Here is a 19,328-nt window from a genome sequence, read left to right on the forward strand (position 1 = left end):
AGATCAGATGTTTAAATAAGCCACTGGTTTACTCGGCCACCCTTAGTGTCTCAGTGGTTGCAAAGGCATCTCTAAAGTGCTGTCTAAAATGATTTAAAAAAAAGTGACAAAGCGCCCTGGTGGCATTGTTGTGGCAGTTTAGATTTAACCCTCTATGGAAAAGTGTTGGCAAGTATTTGTTTATTAAACCACACCAAAAGTACTTTCTTGTCCTCAAAGGTTCACTTTTCATTGTATAATATTGGTCTTTACAGGGTCAGATTTGTTCCATCTAAACTACAAATTCTTTCCTAGCAACAGGAAGTACAGATATCGACCATTTAAACAGACATAAGGTACATTCTGTATTCTGTATCACTGTACTGATAGACAATATATATTTTAATTATACATTGTTTATTCGAAAGCCAGGCAATTTTGGATCATCAAGTTTTTGGCACATATTCAGTTGATGCTAATGTTTTTATAATCTTTACTGGTACCAAAAAACAAGAGTACAAAAAAAAAAAAAGACTTTTATTGAAAGGTACTCTATTGTACCGCAATATAAGGTACAGCTTTGTACTCTTTTAAGTACAAATCGGTACCACTTTAAAATAAGACTACCTTTATAAAGGGTTTATAACTGGGTTACAATTAGTTTATTAATGATTACTTATTAGGTTGTAAATGCCTTAAAAATCATTAATAATGAGTTATAACACATACGTAGAAAGAGCAACAATGACCTGTTGTTTGCCAAATAGTGAACCCACAGCCATCTATACTGTTGCCCTTTCTACGCATGTGTTATAACTGATTATTAATGATTTTTAAGGCATTTACAACCTAATTAGTAACCATTAATAAACTAATTGTAAACCAATTATAAACCCTTTATAAAGGTAGCCTTATTTTAAAGTGGTACCTACAAATCTGTACTTATTTTTCTTAGTGTAGGACGTTCAAGTGGGTTATAAATAAAAATATCAATCTAAAAATGTATATGGTCAATATTATTTAAAAAATAATTTCTAATAACTCTTCCAAATTAAACTTCTTTTTTTTTTTACTTTGAATCAAATAACTCATGTATTTAACTATTCAAAACATGTACTGGTCAAACTCAGGCAGCTTTACTTTTTTACAGATGTTTTTTTTTACAAGGTTTAAGCTGAAAATGTTTAAAAACTCATGTGACATTTAAAAAGCATGTTTAAAAGCAAGTTCACTAATTCATTTGATTTTCTCTCAAGAAAGTCTTTATTTTAAAGAAATGGTTGACTGCATGTTCAAATAATTTATATTTATGACAAAAAAAATCACTCCTCTTAATGGCACTCACCCCCGTTACTGTAGCTCACTCCTGTTACTGGCACTCACTCCTGTTACTTTTTATTTTTTGAGAAACAGGAATGAAAATAACATGAATGAGCTTTTTTTTATTTCAAATGTGAATTCCACTTTCAGACATATACTGGAAACTTAATATTCTAAAACACCAATACATTTTCTTTGTTGCATTATTCTGTTTAAAAGGCTGCAATAAACATGCTTCATTATTAATATGCATATGTTCGGTATCTGGACTGAGGAGGTTAAGTGTTTACTGTAACTCCGCCACATCCCTGTTCCTGCTGTTAATGAGGGAGGTTTAGAGTTAATCCTATTGGAGCAGACCTGGACCCTCGCCCTCTCGTTAAGGGAAGATGTGGGGGATTACATGTACTCCGCACTTGCCAGGAGTGTGTGCAGGGAGGTTTATATGAGTTTCATGATGTTCGTTCGTGGGCATCCTTTAACAGTAGCCACGGCTCTGACATGACCCTCTTCAGTACTTTTAGTACTTTAGTACACTAAAAATCAATTGTACTTCCTGTATCAGTACTCCAATCAGAAGAGCTTAGGGAGTAAAGCAAATAATGTAAAAGTGTACTATTTATTTCATTTAGTTTGACTTTTATTTCACTGCAGACAGAATGAACCCACGATATTTCATGTTTTATCGGCTCATCTTGATTTCATTTTTTTTTATGAAGAAACACATAAGGAATCATGTAGTAACTTAAAAGTGTTAAACAAACCAAAATACTCTGTGAAGAAGCATTTAGGTGCTCTTATCTGGGGAGCTGTTAACTTGCAGTTTCTAGTCTAAGTTGGTAAGTCTGATAAATGTATCCTGTACAACACACTGAAAAAAATGTGGAGTAGGATTTACTTAAAAAAACCTTGTACACGTTTTACACACAGAAATACTAAGTAAATTTAACATAGCATTTTTTTAAGTAAAATTTACTTGCATCTCCTTACAGTTTTTATTAGTAATACCAAAGTAATATTTACCACTGAAAGCAAGTATTTTTTTACTTAGTTACATTTTGATTAAAATTTCTGGTAAAAAACTAGTACACATATTACACTAAAAACTCCAAGTATTTTGTTAATAATGGGCACTGCTTAAAACACCTCCCTGAAAAATGAAGACACACAATATCCACAAAATATAATTTTATTTTTAAACACAAAACACACAGAAAAATTATGGGCATTTTGTAAGAGTACTGCTTAACTGGTTAACTGCTTAACAAATGTCCACTTGACCTGTCTTAGTTTTATCTTCTATCCCAATTTAGCTTAGCTCTTGCTCTATACAATTAAGAGAAGTAATCCAGAAACAATTGATCACAGAATGATATAAAATGAACTCAAACATCTCACGAGACAATATTCAACCACATATGAGGAACACTGCTTTCTTCAGACCAGAGATTCAGAATCATTTTTTGGGTCAATTTATGTAAGAATCTGCTCGTGTGTGTGTGTGTGTGTGTGTGTGTGTGTGTAAATGGTAGAGAGGAATGCATTAGCCTTGGGTCCTACACATGACTGAAAAGGTTTGCAAGGGAACCCACTAAATCGGCATATAGTGCACTAAATAAAATATTTAAAATATTCAAAGAATAAAATTCTTTAAAATCAAAAAAGAAAGAGGCAAAAAGCTGTACATTATTGAAGTCGTTGAACAAACCTAGCAAGATACATAACTCAAAGACTTATGAACAGACTTCAAAGCATCTGTAACATACAATGGCATGTTCCCCTTACAGTAGTAGGTTTACTCTCAAAGGACCCACTTTGGAGAGAATGTTAAACTTTAAGTCATCCAAATGCTAAAAGTACATTTTGAAACACTTGAAAGGTCAGTTATGCTCCAAACGGAGATGCACATTTAATGAGTACACAAAGCACATGAGCAGAATGCAAGTATTGGTGAGTGTTTTGGGTCCTATAAATGGTGCAAAGGCTGAGAGGGAACTTACTAAATGGACCTATAGTACACAGTTATGAAATTCAAAGAAAGAGTGCAAATCTTTAAAGAAAAAAAAAAGCCACCAACCTGCACAGGCCCATTTTTACACTATTCAAGTCAATAAATAAACCTACAAGAGCAAGACGCATAACTCAAAGCCTCTTGTAACAAGTTATGAACAACTTCACAATAAAGTCAATTGCATCTGCTGCATGAGCTGTAGTCACATTTTCCTTTTACATTAGCAGTTTCCTTCGCAGAGAATCTACTTTAGCAGAGAACTTTAAATCATCCAACTCCAAAAGCAACTTTTGAAACACTTCAAATGTATATTTCAATTTTGGAGGATAACTGAGATTCAGTGAGTACACAAAGCCCATGAGCAGAATGCAAGCATTGGTGAGTGTTTTACAACCACCCAATACCTCTGTACCATCAATCACAATGATGACATCAGTTGGCGGGGCACCCTCTGCAGCATTGCCCAGCACAAGGATCTTGATCACACTGTTTTTGATGTCTTGTTCGATGACATCCTTGGAGACATCCTGCTAAAACACAACACAATAGTGCTATAGTGGTCAAAAACTGAACAACCTACACATCCAACTGCTGCTATTGTAAAAGGGGTGGGGCATACACACACCTGGTAGTCTTTAATGAGCTCCTCTGTTGATTCTCCCAGGAAATGGATCAGACAACGGATGACCGCATCACGGCTATCGATCTGTTGCTATATAAAAACAAGAGCATAAATAACTACAGTGGTCAAAACATAAAGGGAACACCAAAACAATGAAATGCCATTCCAAGCAAATTATTCTTATGTGAAATCAGCCTGTCCACTTGGGAAGCAACACTGATGGTAAATCCATTTCACTCACTGTTGTTTAAATTTAAAATGCAACAGGCAGACATGACAGTTTATTTACAAGACACCCCCTAAAAATGAGTGATTCTGTAGGTGGCATCCACAGACCAATCTGTTCTGCTCCTTTTTGGCTGATGTTTTAGTTGCATTTGCATTTTGCCTGTCTCATGCCTTGATGAACTTTAAGGTGGTGACTCACTCGCTGGAGTCACTCAGGTAGTGCAAGATGGCTTCAATGTCAGCTGTGTCTCTGTGAAGTATACAGAACATGCAAGAGACAGGCTAGTACATCAGGGGATATGGAGGGGTTCATAAAACCCAGCAGCAGGATCACTACCTCCTCCTTTGTGTAAGGATGTACAGAAGAAACACTGCAAGCTCCCTGTAAAATGAGCTAGAGCAGGACACTGAAGAGCATGTTTCTGCTCAAATGGTCAGGAACAGGCTCCAATAGTAGAGTATTAGGGCCCAATGTCCACATGTGGCCTGTGCTCGCAGCCCAACACCGTGGAGTGTAATTTGCATATGCCAGAGAATATCAAAACTCACCATTGGGCCCTGCACACTTCACAAATGAGAGCAAGTTCACACTGAGCACATATAACCAATGTGACAGACCCTGGAGACAGGATGTAGAATGTTATGCTACCTGCTAAAGCATCTGTGAAAAGCACAGGGAGCAAATGGTGAACAAGTCAATTTTGATATTCTGTGGCATATGCAAACTGCACTCCACTTTGCTGGGCTGTAAGCAGATGCCACGTGTGTTGAACGTTGGGCCCAAATACTCTCCAAAGGAGGAGGTAGTAAGCTGCTGGGGTGTATGACATGTCACCTAACAGACTAGCCTGTTTCCTGGTGTGTCTTGTATGTTCAGTACACTTCAAAGACACAACAGATGTTCTTGCCACAGCTCACATTGATGAGCTCAATGTCTTGTATGAATTGTGCTACATTGTGCAATTATTATTATTTGCCATGACTTGAGCAACTCCTGTAGGTGATAGTCACCACCTGTTTCCTCCTGAGGTGGGGCACTTCATAAAAAAACAAATGTCACCAAATCAACAACCAGAAAGGAGAACAGATATAGTCTGTGGACACTAGGCTTGGGCAGTATGACGGTATTTTGGTATACCGCGGTATTTAAATATGATGACGGTATTTTAAAATAGTAACGGTATATTAACCACGTGACGTTTTCTGCAGCGCCAATTTTCCACCTTGAAAACTGGGACAGTTTAAACATCCTGCACATTCATAACCGGGAGGGGTTGGCGGTTGGAGCTCACTGATTGGTAGTTGAGGTTCTCCTGTGGTGATAACAGGATGAAAAGGCTAGAAGACAGTGGCAGCGCTAGCAATGAGTCTATCAAGTTAGTTTCCAAACAAACACCACTGCAGTTTGGCAACATTTTGGATTTCCAAATGAAAAGGGAGACCTGAAACCTGAATGAACCGGTATGTAAGACCTTCCTACAAAAAGTCTTGCAAAAGATGGAAATGCTCAAACATTCTCATTGTAAAACGAAGCATCCTTCCACTGCCGCGCAGATTTGAGCTCCAAGAGCAATGTGGCAGCTGCTAATAACAATACACGATGAGCTACCTTTAAATTTAACAAAAATCAAACCATAAATAAAGGAATAAATTAACAATAAATATTTGTATAATTATATAGAACATTTATCTAATATTTATAGAGGGTTATGTTTAGGGCTGTATACCCGACTGTGTCAGTCGAATCGGATTCGTTTACCCATCATCTCTCAGACAGCCCCGCATTTCACCGCGTTTCAGTGAAAATCAAAATCAAGCTGGAAGCACTAAATATTATTGGATATTTATATATCTGTAAAAAAAAAAAAAAAGATGAGCAACCAAAATTAGAGCTCTATTTAATTACAGACATAATGTCCAACTGAGAGAGTTTAAACAGTGCTGCTCACAAATAATTAGCCTATCTAAATAAATGTAATAATAAAAAAAAATTAAATGATACAAAAATAAAACGAATTATTTTTCGTTAGGAATAAATCATTAAAAATATATTTTGAATTATATATTTTGAATTCGGTATGGCGGTATGAAAAAGGTCAATACCGCCCAACCCTAGTGGACACCACCTGCAGAATTCCTGTCATTTCAGCATGTTGCCTTTTAAATTTGCCAAACAGTAGGTGAGATGGAGTCACCATCAGTAGAGTAAGATACATCAAGCCCGTGCATTTCCTGGATCCATGTGATGTCAGGTGAACACCCCTTTAGGAGACCTTCGGTTAGGAGACCTTTAGAGTCTTTAGGTTGAGAATAAATGGAGTTCCCTTGGCGCTGTAGATGGCGGTAGCACACATCTTATGCAAGCCATCACCAAATGCCAGAGAAAGAGAAGGAGGATGGGACAACGCCTCCTTAGGCGACCAAACGAGCACACTCCTTTGTATTGGATGTGCGGAGTTTGAATTACCTTACTCTACTAAGAAAACTGGTGTTACCTTAAAGGAACAGTCCACTGTACATCCATAATGAAATGTCTTTTCTGAATTGAGATGAGCTGATCAATACCTCCTAGTCAGTCAGATGTGCTGTTATTCCTGTTAGCATAGCTAGGCTCAGCATGGCCACAGGTATTTTTGGGGACTTAAGTTAGATTCGACCACGTTTTCACCATTTACATACGCTTATATTACCAATTACACAAAACCTAGTTTAGTAAACAAAATTAAACGTGGCAGTTTATGCTATAAAAATGGGCACTAAAATGAAAGGCAGAGCACACACAAGGTGCAACTACACCTTTAAATATAGTGCCCATATAGTGCCTCCTGGTAACTAGATCTTTTAAGGAACATTTCTGATCAAATACAAGCACACAGCACAAATGAACAAAGCCTGAATCCCCCTCCCCACGACAACAAACAACGGTACCATTAGAGATTGTGTGTTGATCACACTGATCAAACAAACCGGCTCTGGCATGATGACCATGACATACATCCTTAAAAATTGTGAGACAAATGAAACGGGTAAGTAGACTCTATATTATTAAGATAAATGTGTTAGAAATTAACAGATTGTTCTTTTTTTTTTTTTTTTTTTTACCTGACTGAGCGACTCCAACACGCTTTTCATTTTTGCGCCTGCAGTCCCACCCTTGGACTTGAAAATTGTCAGGAGTTTTGGAGTGTAGAAATCCATCTTGGTCAAAAAGGTTCGGTCCAGGTGGATAGTTGTGATCCTTTTGAACTCCTCCTTCACCTAAAAACAAACAAACACACAAGCACACAACACACAGGCACACGCATTGAAATGTTTTAGCTTGGAAACGGTATATATCATGTAGATGTTTTTTCTAGCTCATTTTGACTTCTTGTTATTGTATTTATGTACCGTTGATTTCATATAGTTGTGTGTATATATTATTGTGTGTATATACACAATAAAGCTACATCAATGGATTTAAGACCTTGCAAATTAATTTACTTCAAAATATCTAATGACCTAGTGACTGCCATGAAAATGTGTCACAAACATTCATGTTTACCTGAGATTCATAGAAAAGGGCAGGCCATCTCTCCATGACACCTGGGACAGCAGGCATCTGGTTGACAACCTCCAACCGTCGATATGGAAAAGTCTTCTCCATTTTCTCTCTGATGATCTTGTTGTTGTTGGTCTTTTTCACTTCTGTGAGTAGAACCACCCTCTCTTCTTCCATTGTTTCGTTTGTTTCTCCAAGTGGCAATGGCGGCAAATAATTTACTTCTGCCTTTTTGGGCCTTTTGAGGCCTTTGGGACTGGAAGTCATCTTTCTTGAAGAGTTCACCTCTAGCTCTGGGCAGGCAATTTGGAGCCCTCTTACTTTTGCCCGATAATTGCCCATTTTATACTTGATTCTTTGTTGCCATCCATACATGCCATTGAATGAGCCTGGCTCTTTGAGGCACGGATACTTCTCAACCAAGGCCTCAACAACATTGATCACTTGGATTCCTGTTGGGTAGGCCGTGTATTGAAATATTCTCTCAGCTAATTTCTCAAGGACGCTGCTTGTCACTTTCGGATTGTTTAACAGGGTTCCATTGGAGTGGTAAGCTCTGTTTCCTGCATCCAGCATAAGCTGAGTGTCAAAGGAAAATGGTGGAATTTCGAACTGTCTTGGCCATGGTTGGGAACGGTATGATGGACTTTCATCGGATGATGATGAGAGCAAAATGGTGTCCTGAGATGCTAAAGATGTGAATGACAGGCCATCTGATTCTGGTAAGTTGTCATCCTTTTCTTCCACTGCGCTGAGATTTACAATGACTGGTTCAACTTGGACAACTTTCAGGGAACCCATGTCTTGCACATCTTCTATGGAGGCCAATGTGAAGAACTGACCCCCAAACTCCATATCTTGATACATTAGAGTAAAGCCATCTGGAATGCTGAATGTGCTCTGGATGACGAGTTTGAGATCCTGTATAGAACTGGGGATACCAGATGGCAGAAGCAATTTATGAACTGTATGATCATCAAAAATGATCCGTAGCTTTGCTGGGGTGGACATCTGAGCAGGCAGGAAGACACTGAAAAAAAAAAGAAAAAAAATCCATTTAGTTCATTGACAAAAAAAAAATCCATTCCAAATTCCATTGCTTATTTAAAAGAGAGTGTTGATGTGGTGTTTTAAGGTAACAACTCGTCGTCCTGCGATAGTGTACATAGCCAGTGGATAGAAATCAAGTAGTTCTTTGGGCTCAATTATTTGGTTGTTGCCTGTGTAGTCTAGCTCATAGCTCCTGAGGTGCTCGTTGTACCATCCATTTAGTAGTTTGACAACAAACAATATGCTATCAAAAACCAAGATGATCTGACAAACTTCAGCAAAGTCAGGCAAACCTGCAGTTGAACCGTAAGACAGCAACATTCCTGGCGCATAGCTTGTACCCGAGATGGCCACCTTGTTTGAGACATGGACCATTGTGACGTTTGGATACTTGCGCAGCAACAAGTCTTTAATGGCCTCATTTAGTACATCTAATGACACTTGTGATGTTTTTGTAACAGACACAGATTGTTTGAGTACACTGTTGTCATGGAGACACAGTGCAACCATGAGTTGGTGTCTATTGGCGAGGGACAACAGTATGTTCTTAAAAGAGCCAGTTTGTCTGACAATTTTTTTGAAAAAGCTGTGCTTCGCTTCAAATCGCATTGTCCACAAGGCAGACAATGGTCCAAATTCCCTTATGAGCTCAGGATAATGCTCAATGAAGTGGTGTTTGGGAATTAGTTTGTCTTGGGGGAACACATCCAGAAATCTTTGCCGGTGTTCGGCGATCTTTGTGTCCAAGTAGCAGATGCTTTCCTCTGTGTGAGCTGGGGACATGACTAGCTCCACTATATCCTTCAGAACCATTAACACCTGCCATACTGGATCACTCTCAGGTACTCTCAACCCAATCAAAAAAGGCAAAAGACGCAGCAGACACCAATTTTCATGGGCATTCCCCCCTACTGATCTTTTTGCAGCAAAATTAGTGGGGACCAAATGTGGGCGGTTTGTTCGGTCAGTCCACTTGTAAGGGAACTGAGCAAGTAAGTTATTGAATTCCACCAAGGAAAAATACTTGTTCTTGATGAACGAATTCAGTGACAATGCCAGCTCTAGGGGAACAACACCCTCAAGAAGGTCATGTAGGACATCAGGAGGGTAACCAGATGTCACATCAAAATAACACAGCTTTTCAGACAGTGCACACTGATTTTTCACCCCGTAGCATGGACTAAGAGAAGGACTTGATAAAGCTGTCTGAACATGCATGGTGTGCTGCTCTTGACTTCTTCGCTGAAAAACTCCTGATCTCACCTCTGTTGTCTGAAACATAGAGCGCTCTCCCAGACAAAATCGACAGACATGAGGTCCTGTGAAACTTTCAACAAATCCTGCCACAGCATGAGCACCCAAATTGTCAGCCACTACGCTCACCACAGTGCCTTTGATCACTTTCCCAAAACTTGGAATAAAAAGACCATCTTTCTCTAAGCTTTGAAGATCCCGCAATAGTGGCTCTAGCACTGCCTGAAATCCAAACTGTTTGGTGTCACTGGCCTTACAGAGAATGGCTAAGTATATACTTGTCAATGACGATCTTGCATGTGCTGGGATGTTGCCTAACACCCAATACACAGCAGTGACTTTGTGAATCTTACGGGATGTTCCCAGGGGGTTGCAGATCTCAAAGTCATCGATGTACAGGATAAGACTCAATCTATCCTCATCAGCAGCGAAAAAATCATTTTTCTGAAAATGAGACCCATCTTGAAATGACTGATATTTTAACACACTGTCTGAGCTCCTTGTACAAACTAGATGCTTTTCTGGAGAATTCTTAAGTATCTGTGACAAGGACTGCAGTATAGGAATATACTGGAATGTTTTATTTTCCTTCTTGTTCAGAATGTATTCTTTCGGTTCCACAACTGGAAAACGTGACTTCATATATTCCCTCCTCCTATATGATGTAGTAAAAGGACCATCTTTCCTTAAAGCTGAACTAATAGGGTGTGACTCACACAAGTTGCTCACCAAATCGCCTAACAGAACTGAATCCAATTCACAGTTGTGTTTCTTGAAGGTTGACTCGACAACATGTCTCAAAACCGGTCCAGATGAGGAGCAGGATATGAACTGTAACTCATCTACAATTTCATCAATGCACTTGTTCGGCACATTGTAACAACTCTCCAACTTTAGAAAGAGCAGTCCAAGTCTATCCTGTATAACTTCAGACAAATCCTCACATGGTTCAACAAAAACCTCTGTATCCACTTCAGAAATCACTGGATCATGCTGGATGATAGGAGTATCTGAATGTGTTTTCAGGAGCTCAGGTCTAAAGTCTTCATGCGAGTGCTGGTGTGTGCCATGTTTTCTGTGCTTATGAGTACAAAAGGTTGAATAGATGTTTGTACTGAAGTTACAGTTTTTGAACACACACTGAACAATTTCAAACCTCTTCAGATGACTGTGTAAATGTTCAAAATACTGTTTCTCTGAAGAGAAGGACACTAAACTGCAGCGCTGACAACTGAACGAAACTACCACCTTTGGTGGTGCAACTGATTCCACATGATGACGGGATAGATGGAGCTTGAGAGCATTAAACGTCTTAAATGAACAAGGACAATTAGAATATAGGCAAGGTATGGACTGAGTAAGGCCACTGTTTCCATGTTTGAGTCTGTAGTGCTTGAAAATATCAACCCTTTTATTTGAGGCAAAGCTACAACGTTTACACAGCCACCTCATGGTGGGACACCTAGGGTAAAAAATAAAAATAAAAAACTTGTAAAATTATATTTCTGGTGCACAAACGCACATGCGCGCACACACACACACACACACGCACGCACACAAGTAATTACTGAGGCAAAAGGTGAAACCCCCGCGGAAAAGCGCTGGCCAAGGGCATAGTTACTGAGGCAAGTAGCTAATGCTAGTGAGGGCCATATACTACACAGTAAGCTCGGCTAGCCTCGTGGTAACTGAGCCAAGTAGCTAATTCTAGTGAGGGCCATAGACTACACAGTAAGCTCGGCTAGCCTCGTGGTAACTGAGGCAAGCAGTTAATGCTAGTGAGGGCCATATACTACACAGTAAGCTCGGCTAGCCTCGTGGTAACTGAGGCAAGCAGTTAATGCTAGTGAGGGCCATATACTACACAGTAAGCTCGGCTAGCCTCGTGGTAACTGAGGCAAGCAGTTAATGCTAGTGAGGGCCATATACTACACAGTAAGCTCGGCTAGCCTCGTGGTAACTGAGCCAAGTAGCTAATGCTAGTGAGGGCCATATACTAGCTCGGCTAGCCTCGTGGTAACTGAGCCAAGTAGCTAATTCTAGTGAGGGCCATAGACTACACAGTAAGCTCGGCTAGCCTCGTGGTAACTGAGGCAAGCAGTTAATGCTAGTGAGGGCCATAGACTACACAGTAAGCTCGGCTAGCCTCGTGGTAACTGAGGAGTTAGCAAATGCTAACGGGAGTCATATAATACACAGTAAACATGGCTAGCCTCATGGTAACTGAGAGGAGGTAGCTAATGCTAGCGGGAGAATAGACTAGGGCACTTTGTCATAAAGCTGGGGGGTTAGCTAAATGCTATCCGGAGAAATTAGCAAACAATAGCGGTGGCCAGGCGCCGAGTTAATTAGCCGCGGTAGCTAACGCTAACACGATACCGGGGCGGCTCATATTACACACAACACACTTATACCCATATCAACACTCTTATACCCATATCACATTATACACTTCAACATTTACTTATTTCCCACCTGGATAAAAGGATGAAGAAAGACGCGTTCAGCAATCATCTGACAGGCAGTACCTGTTATCCCAGAGCCACACTCTAGCGCCCCGCATTAAGTTGGGGCGTGTCTAACGTCTGACGTCACACGAGCGTTCTTTTGGCAACATTTTACTTGAATTTCTTTAGTTAATGTAATGATGACAACATTTCAGTAATTTTTACTACAGTTACTACAGTTAAATTTACTGAATGTATTTAACTAAATGGGAAGACACACAATTACGCAGAAACTCCAAGTATTACACTGAATTATACATTACATTTTTGAGTAATTCTCAGAATTGATGTTTTCATGTAGAAATTACTTTAATTGTCCTTGTTGTATTTACAAAGTCAAAAAATCATTTTTTACAGTGCAGAGGAAACTCTTAGTCTTCCTTTCCTATGGCTGTCCTGATGAGTGCCAGTTTCATCATCACATCTTTGATGGTCTTCATGGCTGCAATTGAGGATGATTTCAAAGTTATTGAAATGTTTTGGATTGACGGAACTTAAAATTCTTAAAATAATATTTTTCTTCACTTAGTTGAGTAGTTTTTTTTTGCCATAGTATGGATTAGAATATCACTAAACATTAACCACCCAAATCCACCCAACACAATAGTTTTACATATCATGAAAACTTAACATTGCAATGATGTTTTTTAGTTTAGTTTTTGCAGGGGGTGGTTGCAAATATATAAGATGAACCATTTTTGTTATATGATATGTTGATTACACTAATTAAGGCATGCAGAATAAGTTTAAAAAAAAAAAAAAAACTTGTAACAATTTTTCCTAGATCTTCCTAGAACTTTAAAATGGGTCAATTTGACCTGTAACATAACAGGAGGGTTAAGGTGGAACGGAAAAATTAAATAAAATAGAGTAAAAGCTAATAAAAGCTAATTTCAGCTCCCCATCACAGAGAAATTAAGGAACACAAAATAATAATTAATTTCTGCACCACCTACCCTAGTTAACCAGCAGTTAGGTTACTGAACTTTAGAGCTCCTGATGATGTATCAGGTGCTTGAAGGGTTTCCCAATTCTTACGAGGAGGATTTCACCCCTTCCCCTTCTAACTATATTTTAAGGGGAAGGGTTACACTCGAAAAGAAGGGATAGGGGTAAGTGATGAAATGGGATTGGGTCCATGACAGATCCTTGTCTTCTTTCTGAATCTCTACAGGAGTTCTCTGGCCTTCTGTAATGTTGTAAAAATCGTCTTCTAAAATCGTTTTAAATTCATTTAGCATTCCTGTATTTACAGATTTCCTTCTCCTTCTACCATCTCCTGCCTTCATTCTTTTTTTCTCTCTCTCTCTTTTTCTCTCAGCCAAAAAAAATCCCTTCATCAACCACCTATAAACTCTTAAACGGTGAGGTCATGTGTGAGGAGTCTCGACTTATCTCTGCGTGGGTTTCTCGGTTTGAGCATGTAAAACAGGCTACTGGAGTCGCACTAAAAGCAAACATCTATAAAAACAAATCAGCCCCCGCGATCGAGTGACTTCATCGTCCTCAGGCAGATAACGACACTGTGTGGCGGGTCAGGAGGGCAAACAGGTTTTTTTTTTACAGATTTAAATCACAGTCTATTGCTAAAAGACTCCAGGACTTTCCCTACATTACTTAACCCTTGTGTGGTTAAGTCATATTTTTGTTACTCGTTTACTTTGTTAATTGTATTTAATTCAGCAAAATTAAGCAATTCTACATTAAAATGCTTTACACATGCTTGCTTCACCTAAATTGCAAGCAATATAAACAGCTTACATGGTTAATATTTGCCCTTTATCTTTCTTATGTTACATTTCTTTCAAAAAGTGCTACTCTTTTTTTTATTAGTTTTTTAATAAAATGGAAAAGAAAATGAATTAAACTCAAGATATGAGTAGAAAATGTGTTTAGTTTCAAATTTACAAATAAAGCAATGTTTATTAGCCCTTGGCCAAACATACTGTATGTAATATAAATGTGCGGGGGGGGGGGGGGGGGTGTACAGTGTGTGTTTATCGAAAATGTGTTTTGATATATGTTTTTCACAAAAAATGAGCCAATGCCAATGAGTTTGAGTTAGAAAAAATATTTTTATAGTATCATTTGATGAAAAATGAAAATGAGTCCCACAGACCCGAACACCACACAAGGGTTAAACAACGCTTCTTTAAGGGTTCTTTTTTAAAGAAGGCAATGCTCCTGTGGAGAACTATAAGAGCTCGGATACTAATTGGGGGTGAGATGTTTGCATTTAAAGTCTTTAACTTCAGAAAATGCCAGAAAATGATTGGATAGTTAAATGTTTTAGTTACTTACTGTATTTTATCCCATTCTTCTTGAAAAAGGCAGTCATGCCTTTCCAAAATGTGCAGCATGTGGTTTTGCATTGTTTTGCTAAGAAATGCATCCATGGATATCTTGGTCAAAAAAATGTAATATCATTGAAAAGTTACTTTACTTCAGTAATCCAGTTCAAAATGTGAAACTCACATATATTATATAGATGTATTACACACAATACAGCCAATGAAAACCTAAAAATCAGTGTCTCAGAAAATTAGAATATTATACAAGAACAATTGGTATCTTTATGGACAGTGTGGGCAGTATGCCAAATCCTGCTGGAAAATGAAATCCACATCTTCTTAAAAGTTGTCAGCAGGGGAAAGCAATCAAGCTGCATGGTTAATGGTTGACAGCTCGCCTATAAAACACTAAAATAGGGCCTTTTTTTTTAGTTTTTAGTGACATTTGGAAATGTAACTCAATTTTATACAAATATAGTACTATGGTATATTAATAATAATGGTATAATAAAGTAATCCCTTTCACATCGAATACGATTTCTATTATACTGAAAACAAATTGATGCATTTTTGAAGGTAGTAGAGCCTAATAGAAGGTCATAGAACACAAATATTGAAGGCATATTTCATGCTGAATCAGAAATTGTCATATTGCAGTGAATTCATAACCATTTGGTCAATGGAACTCCATTCTTTGATGGAGCTTTTAGAGCCTTAAACATCTGATTTTATCCACCACCACTCTGAACTGTGAAATCTGGCTGGGTATGTTTTTTCTTGAATGGAATCGCTCTAAATTACATTAAACACGTCTAAACCAGTTATTTTTGCAGAGGAACAGGCTTTTACAGCGTCTTTTTTGGCTCGTCGGGCTTCGGTGGGAGTCAATCAGGGTAACATGCATGGAAAATAGCTCAGTGTTTATTGGACTGTATGTTCGTTTTTTGAAAAGTGACTGGAACCCGTAAGAAACTCTGAAATGTGTGTGATTGACATTGTCTCCATCGCAGGGTCGTTCAGAAAATAGCAGTAGCTTTGGTGGCTAGACAGAAGTTGACGTCAGAGCTGGTTGTTTGCCATAAGTGTTGAAATGTGGTGAATAAGTTGAATCTGTGGAGTAAAAACAGTGAAAATCATTAGGTGGTAAAAACCTGAGGTGAACTGGTTCAAATACGCTGCTGAAAAGTCCAGTAATTCCCGGCTCACACTACAGGATAATGGAGACGATCATGAAAAAGTGGAGTTATGTATCGTAACTAAGTTTTGGGAGTTGATCCACGCCCTCGCTCCTCCCACTTCCTTCCCTATTTAAACCGTCACTTCCTCTGTACCTGCTCGCTGAGCAACCTCACACCCACCTCCTCCCCATCTTCCTCCTTCTTTAATTTTATCCTTTATCCTCATGTTTCTCTTCGTGAGAGGGGGGGCTTCGGCTTCATGCTTTACAGCTAAGCTGCCCAGAACTCCACCCCAACTCTTTGAGTTCGCTCCCCATCTTTTCTTCTTCTCTGCCCAGTCAAGGGCGTGGGTCAATACTAGCAAAACCCAATTTCAGGGTGATTGTAAATGATGATCTTCTCAGATTATTCTGTATATAGTCCTTTATATATCTTTACCCCTTTCATCTTCTGTCAGAGAAGGCAGGCCTATATACAGTTGCAAGAAAAAGTATGTGAACCCTTTGGGATTATACTTGGATTTCTGCATAAATTGGTCCTTAAATGTTTTCTGATCTTCATCTAAGTCACAACAATAGACAAACACATTCTGCTTAAACTAATACCACACAAAAAAAACGGTAACACTTTCTATGAATGTCATCTTTATTAGACTCTATAACTACATTCATAATATATTATAATGCATTCATAAGGCATTATAAACATGGCTATATATATTTATAAAAATGCATAACCCACTAAAGCCATGTTTATTAAGCATTATAACTTGTGATCATAATACATTATAAGATATGCTTATGATATACATGTTAAAATAGTATATATATATATCGTTAATAATCTAGTCCCACAATGAAAGTCTGTCACTTTACTTAGAGCGCACAAAGACCTGTTATAATACATTATAATTGACTATAAATAATATTATATTCAAGACAAGTATAATTTATGAGTGGTTAAAAATATATTTATAGGATTATTGAGGGTGTGTTTATAAGTTAGAAGCTGTTTTAGTCATGATACAAGTCTACAAGCTGGGACTGAGTTTCTTGGTATTGATGTATAACATGTTATAAACACAGCTATTAATGCATTATAATCACAGTTAATGATGCATAATAAACATGGCTATGATGAATTATAGAGTTTTATAAATATGTATAGCCATGTTTATAATGCCTTATGAATGCATTATAATGTGTTATAAATATGTTTATAGAGTCTTATAGAGATGACATTCATAGAAAGTGTTACCAAAAAAACTTTATGTTTGCATGGATTTATTAAACATAACATGTTAATATTCACAGTGAGGGTGGAAAAAGTATGTGAACCTTTGGATTTAATAACTGGTTGACCCTTCTTTGGAAGCAAAAACCTCAACCAATCGTTTCCTGTAGCTGCAGATCAGACCTGCAGAACAGTCAGGAGGAATTTTGGATCATTCCTCTTCACTAAACTGTTTCAGTTTTGCAATATTCTTGAGATATCTGGTGTGAATCTCAATTGAATTGAAGTCAGGACACTCCAGAAGGCGTATTTATTTTCTTCTGTTGAAGACGTTCGGTTGTTGATTGACTCTATGTTTTGGGTCGTTGTCCTGTTGCATCCTCCATCCTCTTTTGAGCTTCAGTTGGTGGACAGATGGTCTTAAGTTTTCCTACAAAATGTCTTGGTAAACTTGGGATTTCATTTTTCTGTGATGACGGCAATCCGTCCAGACCCTGAGACAAAGCAAAGCAGCCCCAAACCATGATGCACCCACCACCATGTTTCACAGTTGGAATGACATTTTTAAGGAGGTGTGCTGTGCCTTTTTTCTCCACACATAGCGTTGTGTGTTCCTTCCAAACAACTCAATTTTTGTTTAACCTGTCCACAGTATCACAATGGGATTTTTCTTGCAACTGTATAGTGTGCAGGTTTTCATTATGTAATAATGTTAAGGGATAAAAAAATAAAAATAAATAAAAGCCCCCTAATACTACTAAGTGGTTAGACCACCCTTAACAACAATTGCAATCAAGTGAGAATCAAGTCTTTCACAGCACGGTGCAATTTGCTGAGATCTTGTTTTTGTAGTAAGATATTATTTTATAGATATTATAGATATTATATATAATCTGTTGCTGTGTAGGTGTGTGTATGCATGTGTAGGTGTGTGGATGCATGTGTGTGTGTGTGTGGTAAGTGAATTATGCTGCTGTTGGGTAGTGAATAGCCTGTGTACGTGTGAGTTAGTGAGTAAGTATAAAGGAGCGCAGCGCTGTACAGATTTCCTACAATGTTTCTGTTGCTACTGGTTAAATAAACCTTCTTATCTGTGTTTAGATTCAGATTGCGCCGCAGTCTGCGCTCCGAGCCAAGACGTTGCATCATGAAGTGTATCTGAAAAATCAGAGCAGCCATGGTAACTATCAGAACAATCGCGGTGAGCGAGGTTACGCAGCGGCACTGTGATCACAGCCTAAAATTAGGAGCACTGCTGGTATTTACTGTAGTAACAGCTTTAATGAGCCGAGAGCAAACGTCTGCACAGGCCAACAGAGCAGGAATTCTCAACTGAAGTCTCAGTGGTGGAGCAGTGAAGTCGCTATTATATTTTATGGTCAGAGGTTCTCCGTAGCTAATCATGGAATGACGCTACAAATTTGGCGTTTTTGTGAAAAGCATTCAGTTTAGCTTGCTAAAAAAATCAGGCCAGGTTATGCCAAGCTCAGACTACACGACATTTTTGTCCCTCACAATGTTCACTATGTCAGATTAAGCAAGTCTACATGTTAGTCACCGACCAATCATTGTCCGCCTCCTCGCGTGACTTCGTAGATCATCGCCAGGGAGTAGCATAGAATCTGACAATCATGGCTAAAGAAGCCCTTTGCGTGATGGAAGTGCTTTTGTGCTGAAAAAACTAAAAAAAGGGGGAAAAGCGACTGTTGGCTCATTCCTGGGTGACCCAAATGGACATTACATGCTTTTTATACTCCAGAGAGAACTTAAGGTGTGGTAAAGATGTAGCTACTTGGGTGTCAGTGCCTGTAAACAGAATATTTAATGGATGATGTAGATTATTAGATGATTATTAGATTATTCTTCTGTTTTTCTGGTCTAGTGAACTGCAGGAGCACCTCCCCGAATTATTTTTCCGTGTTTACATCTGCGCTCCACAGAACACTCTGTCTTCCTATTGGTCAGAGTCAGGGAGCTCGTCGTGGAGCAGCATGTGTCAAACTAGCCGATAAAATACAAAAAAATTCTAACATGTTAGTCTTTCCGTCGGACGCTCTGACGGCGTCGCTCACGTCAAATTACTGCTCTTTGACTGTGTCACACTACACGGACCT

General features: G+C 38.6%; 1 protein-coding gene across 1 annotated transcript; it reads right to left on the reverse strand.

Moving 5' to 3' along the window:
- Positions 1-2,800: 2,800 nt before the first annotated feature.
- Positions 2,801-12,571, reverse strand: LOC125781257 (uncharacterized). Its single transcript, XM_049464814.1, has 5 exons — positions 12,481-12,571; positions 7,705-8,731; positions 7,263-7,418; positions 3,936-4,022; positions 2,801-3,837 (listed from the first exon to the last, which is right to left on the reverse strand). The coding sequence occupies exons 2-5, from the start codon at positions 8,710-8,712 to the stop codon at positions 3,526-3,528; spliced, it is 1,563 nt and encodes a 520-aa protein (XP_049320771.1). The 5' UTR covers positions 8,713-8,731; positions 12,481-12,571; the 3' UTR covers positions 2,801-3,525.
- Positions 12,572-19,328: the final 6,757 nt, after the last annotated feature.

Source organism: Astyanax mexicanus, chromosome 15, assembly GCF_023375975.1.
Source record: "Astyanax mexicanus isolate ESR-SI-001 chromosome 15, AstMex3_surface, whole genome shotgun sequence".
Classification (NCBI taxonomy): domain Eukaryota; kingdom Metazoa; phylum Chordata; class Actinopteri; order Characiformes; family Acestrorhamphidae; genus Astyanax; species Astyanax mexicanus.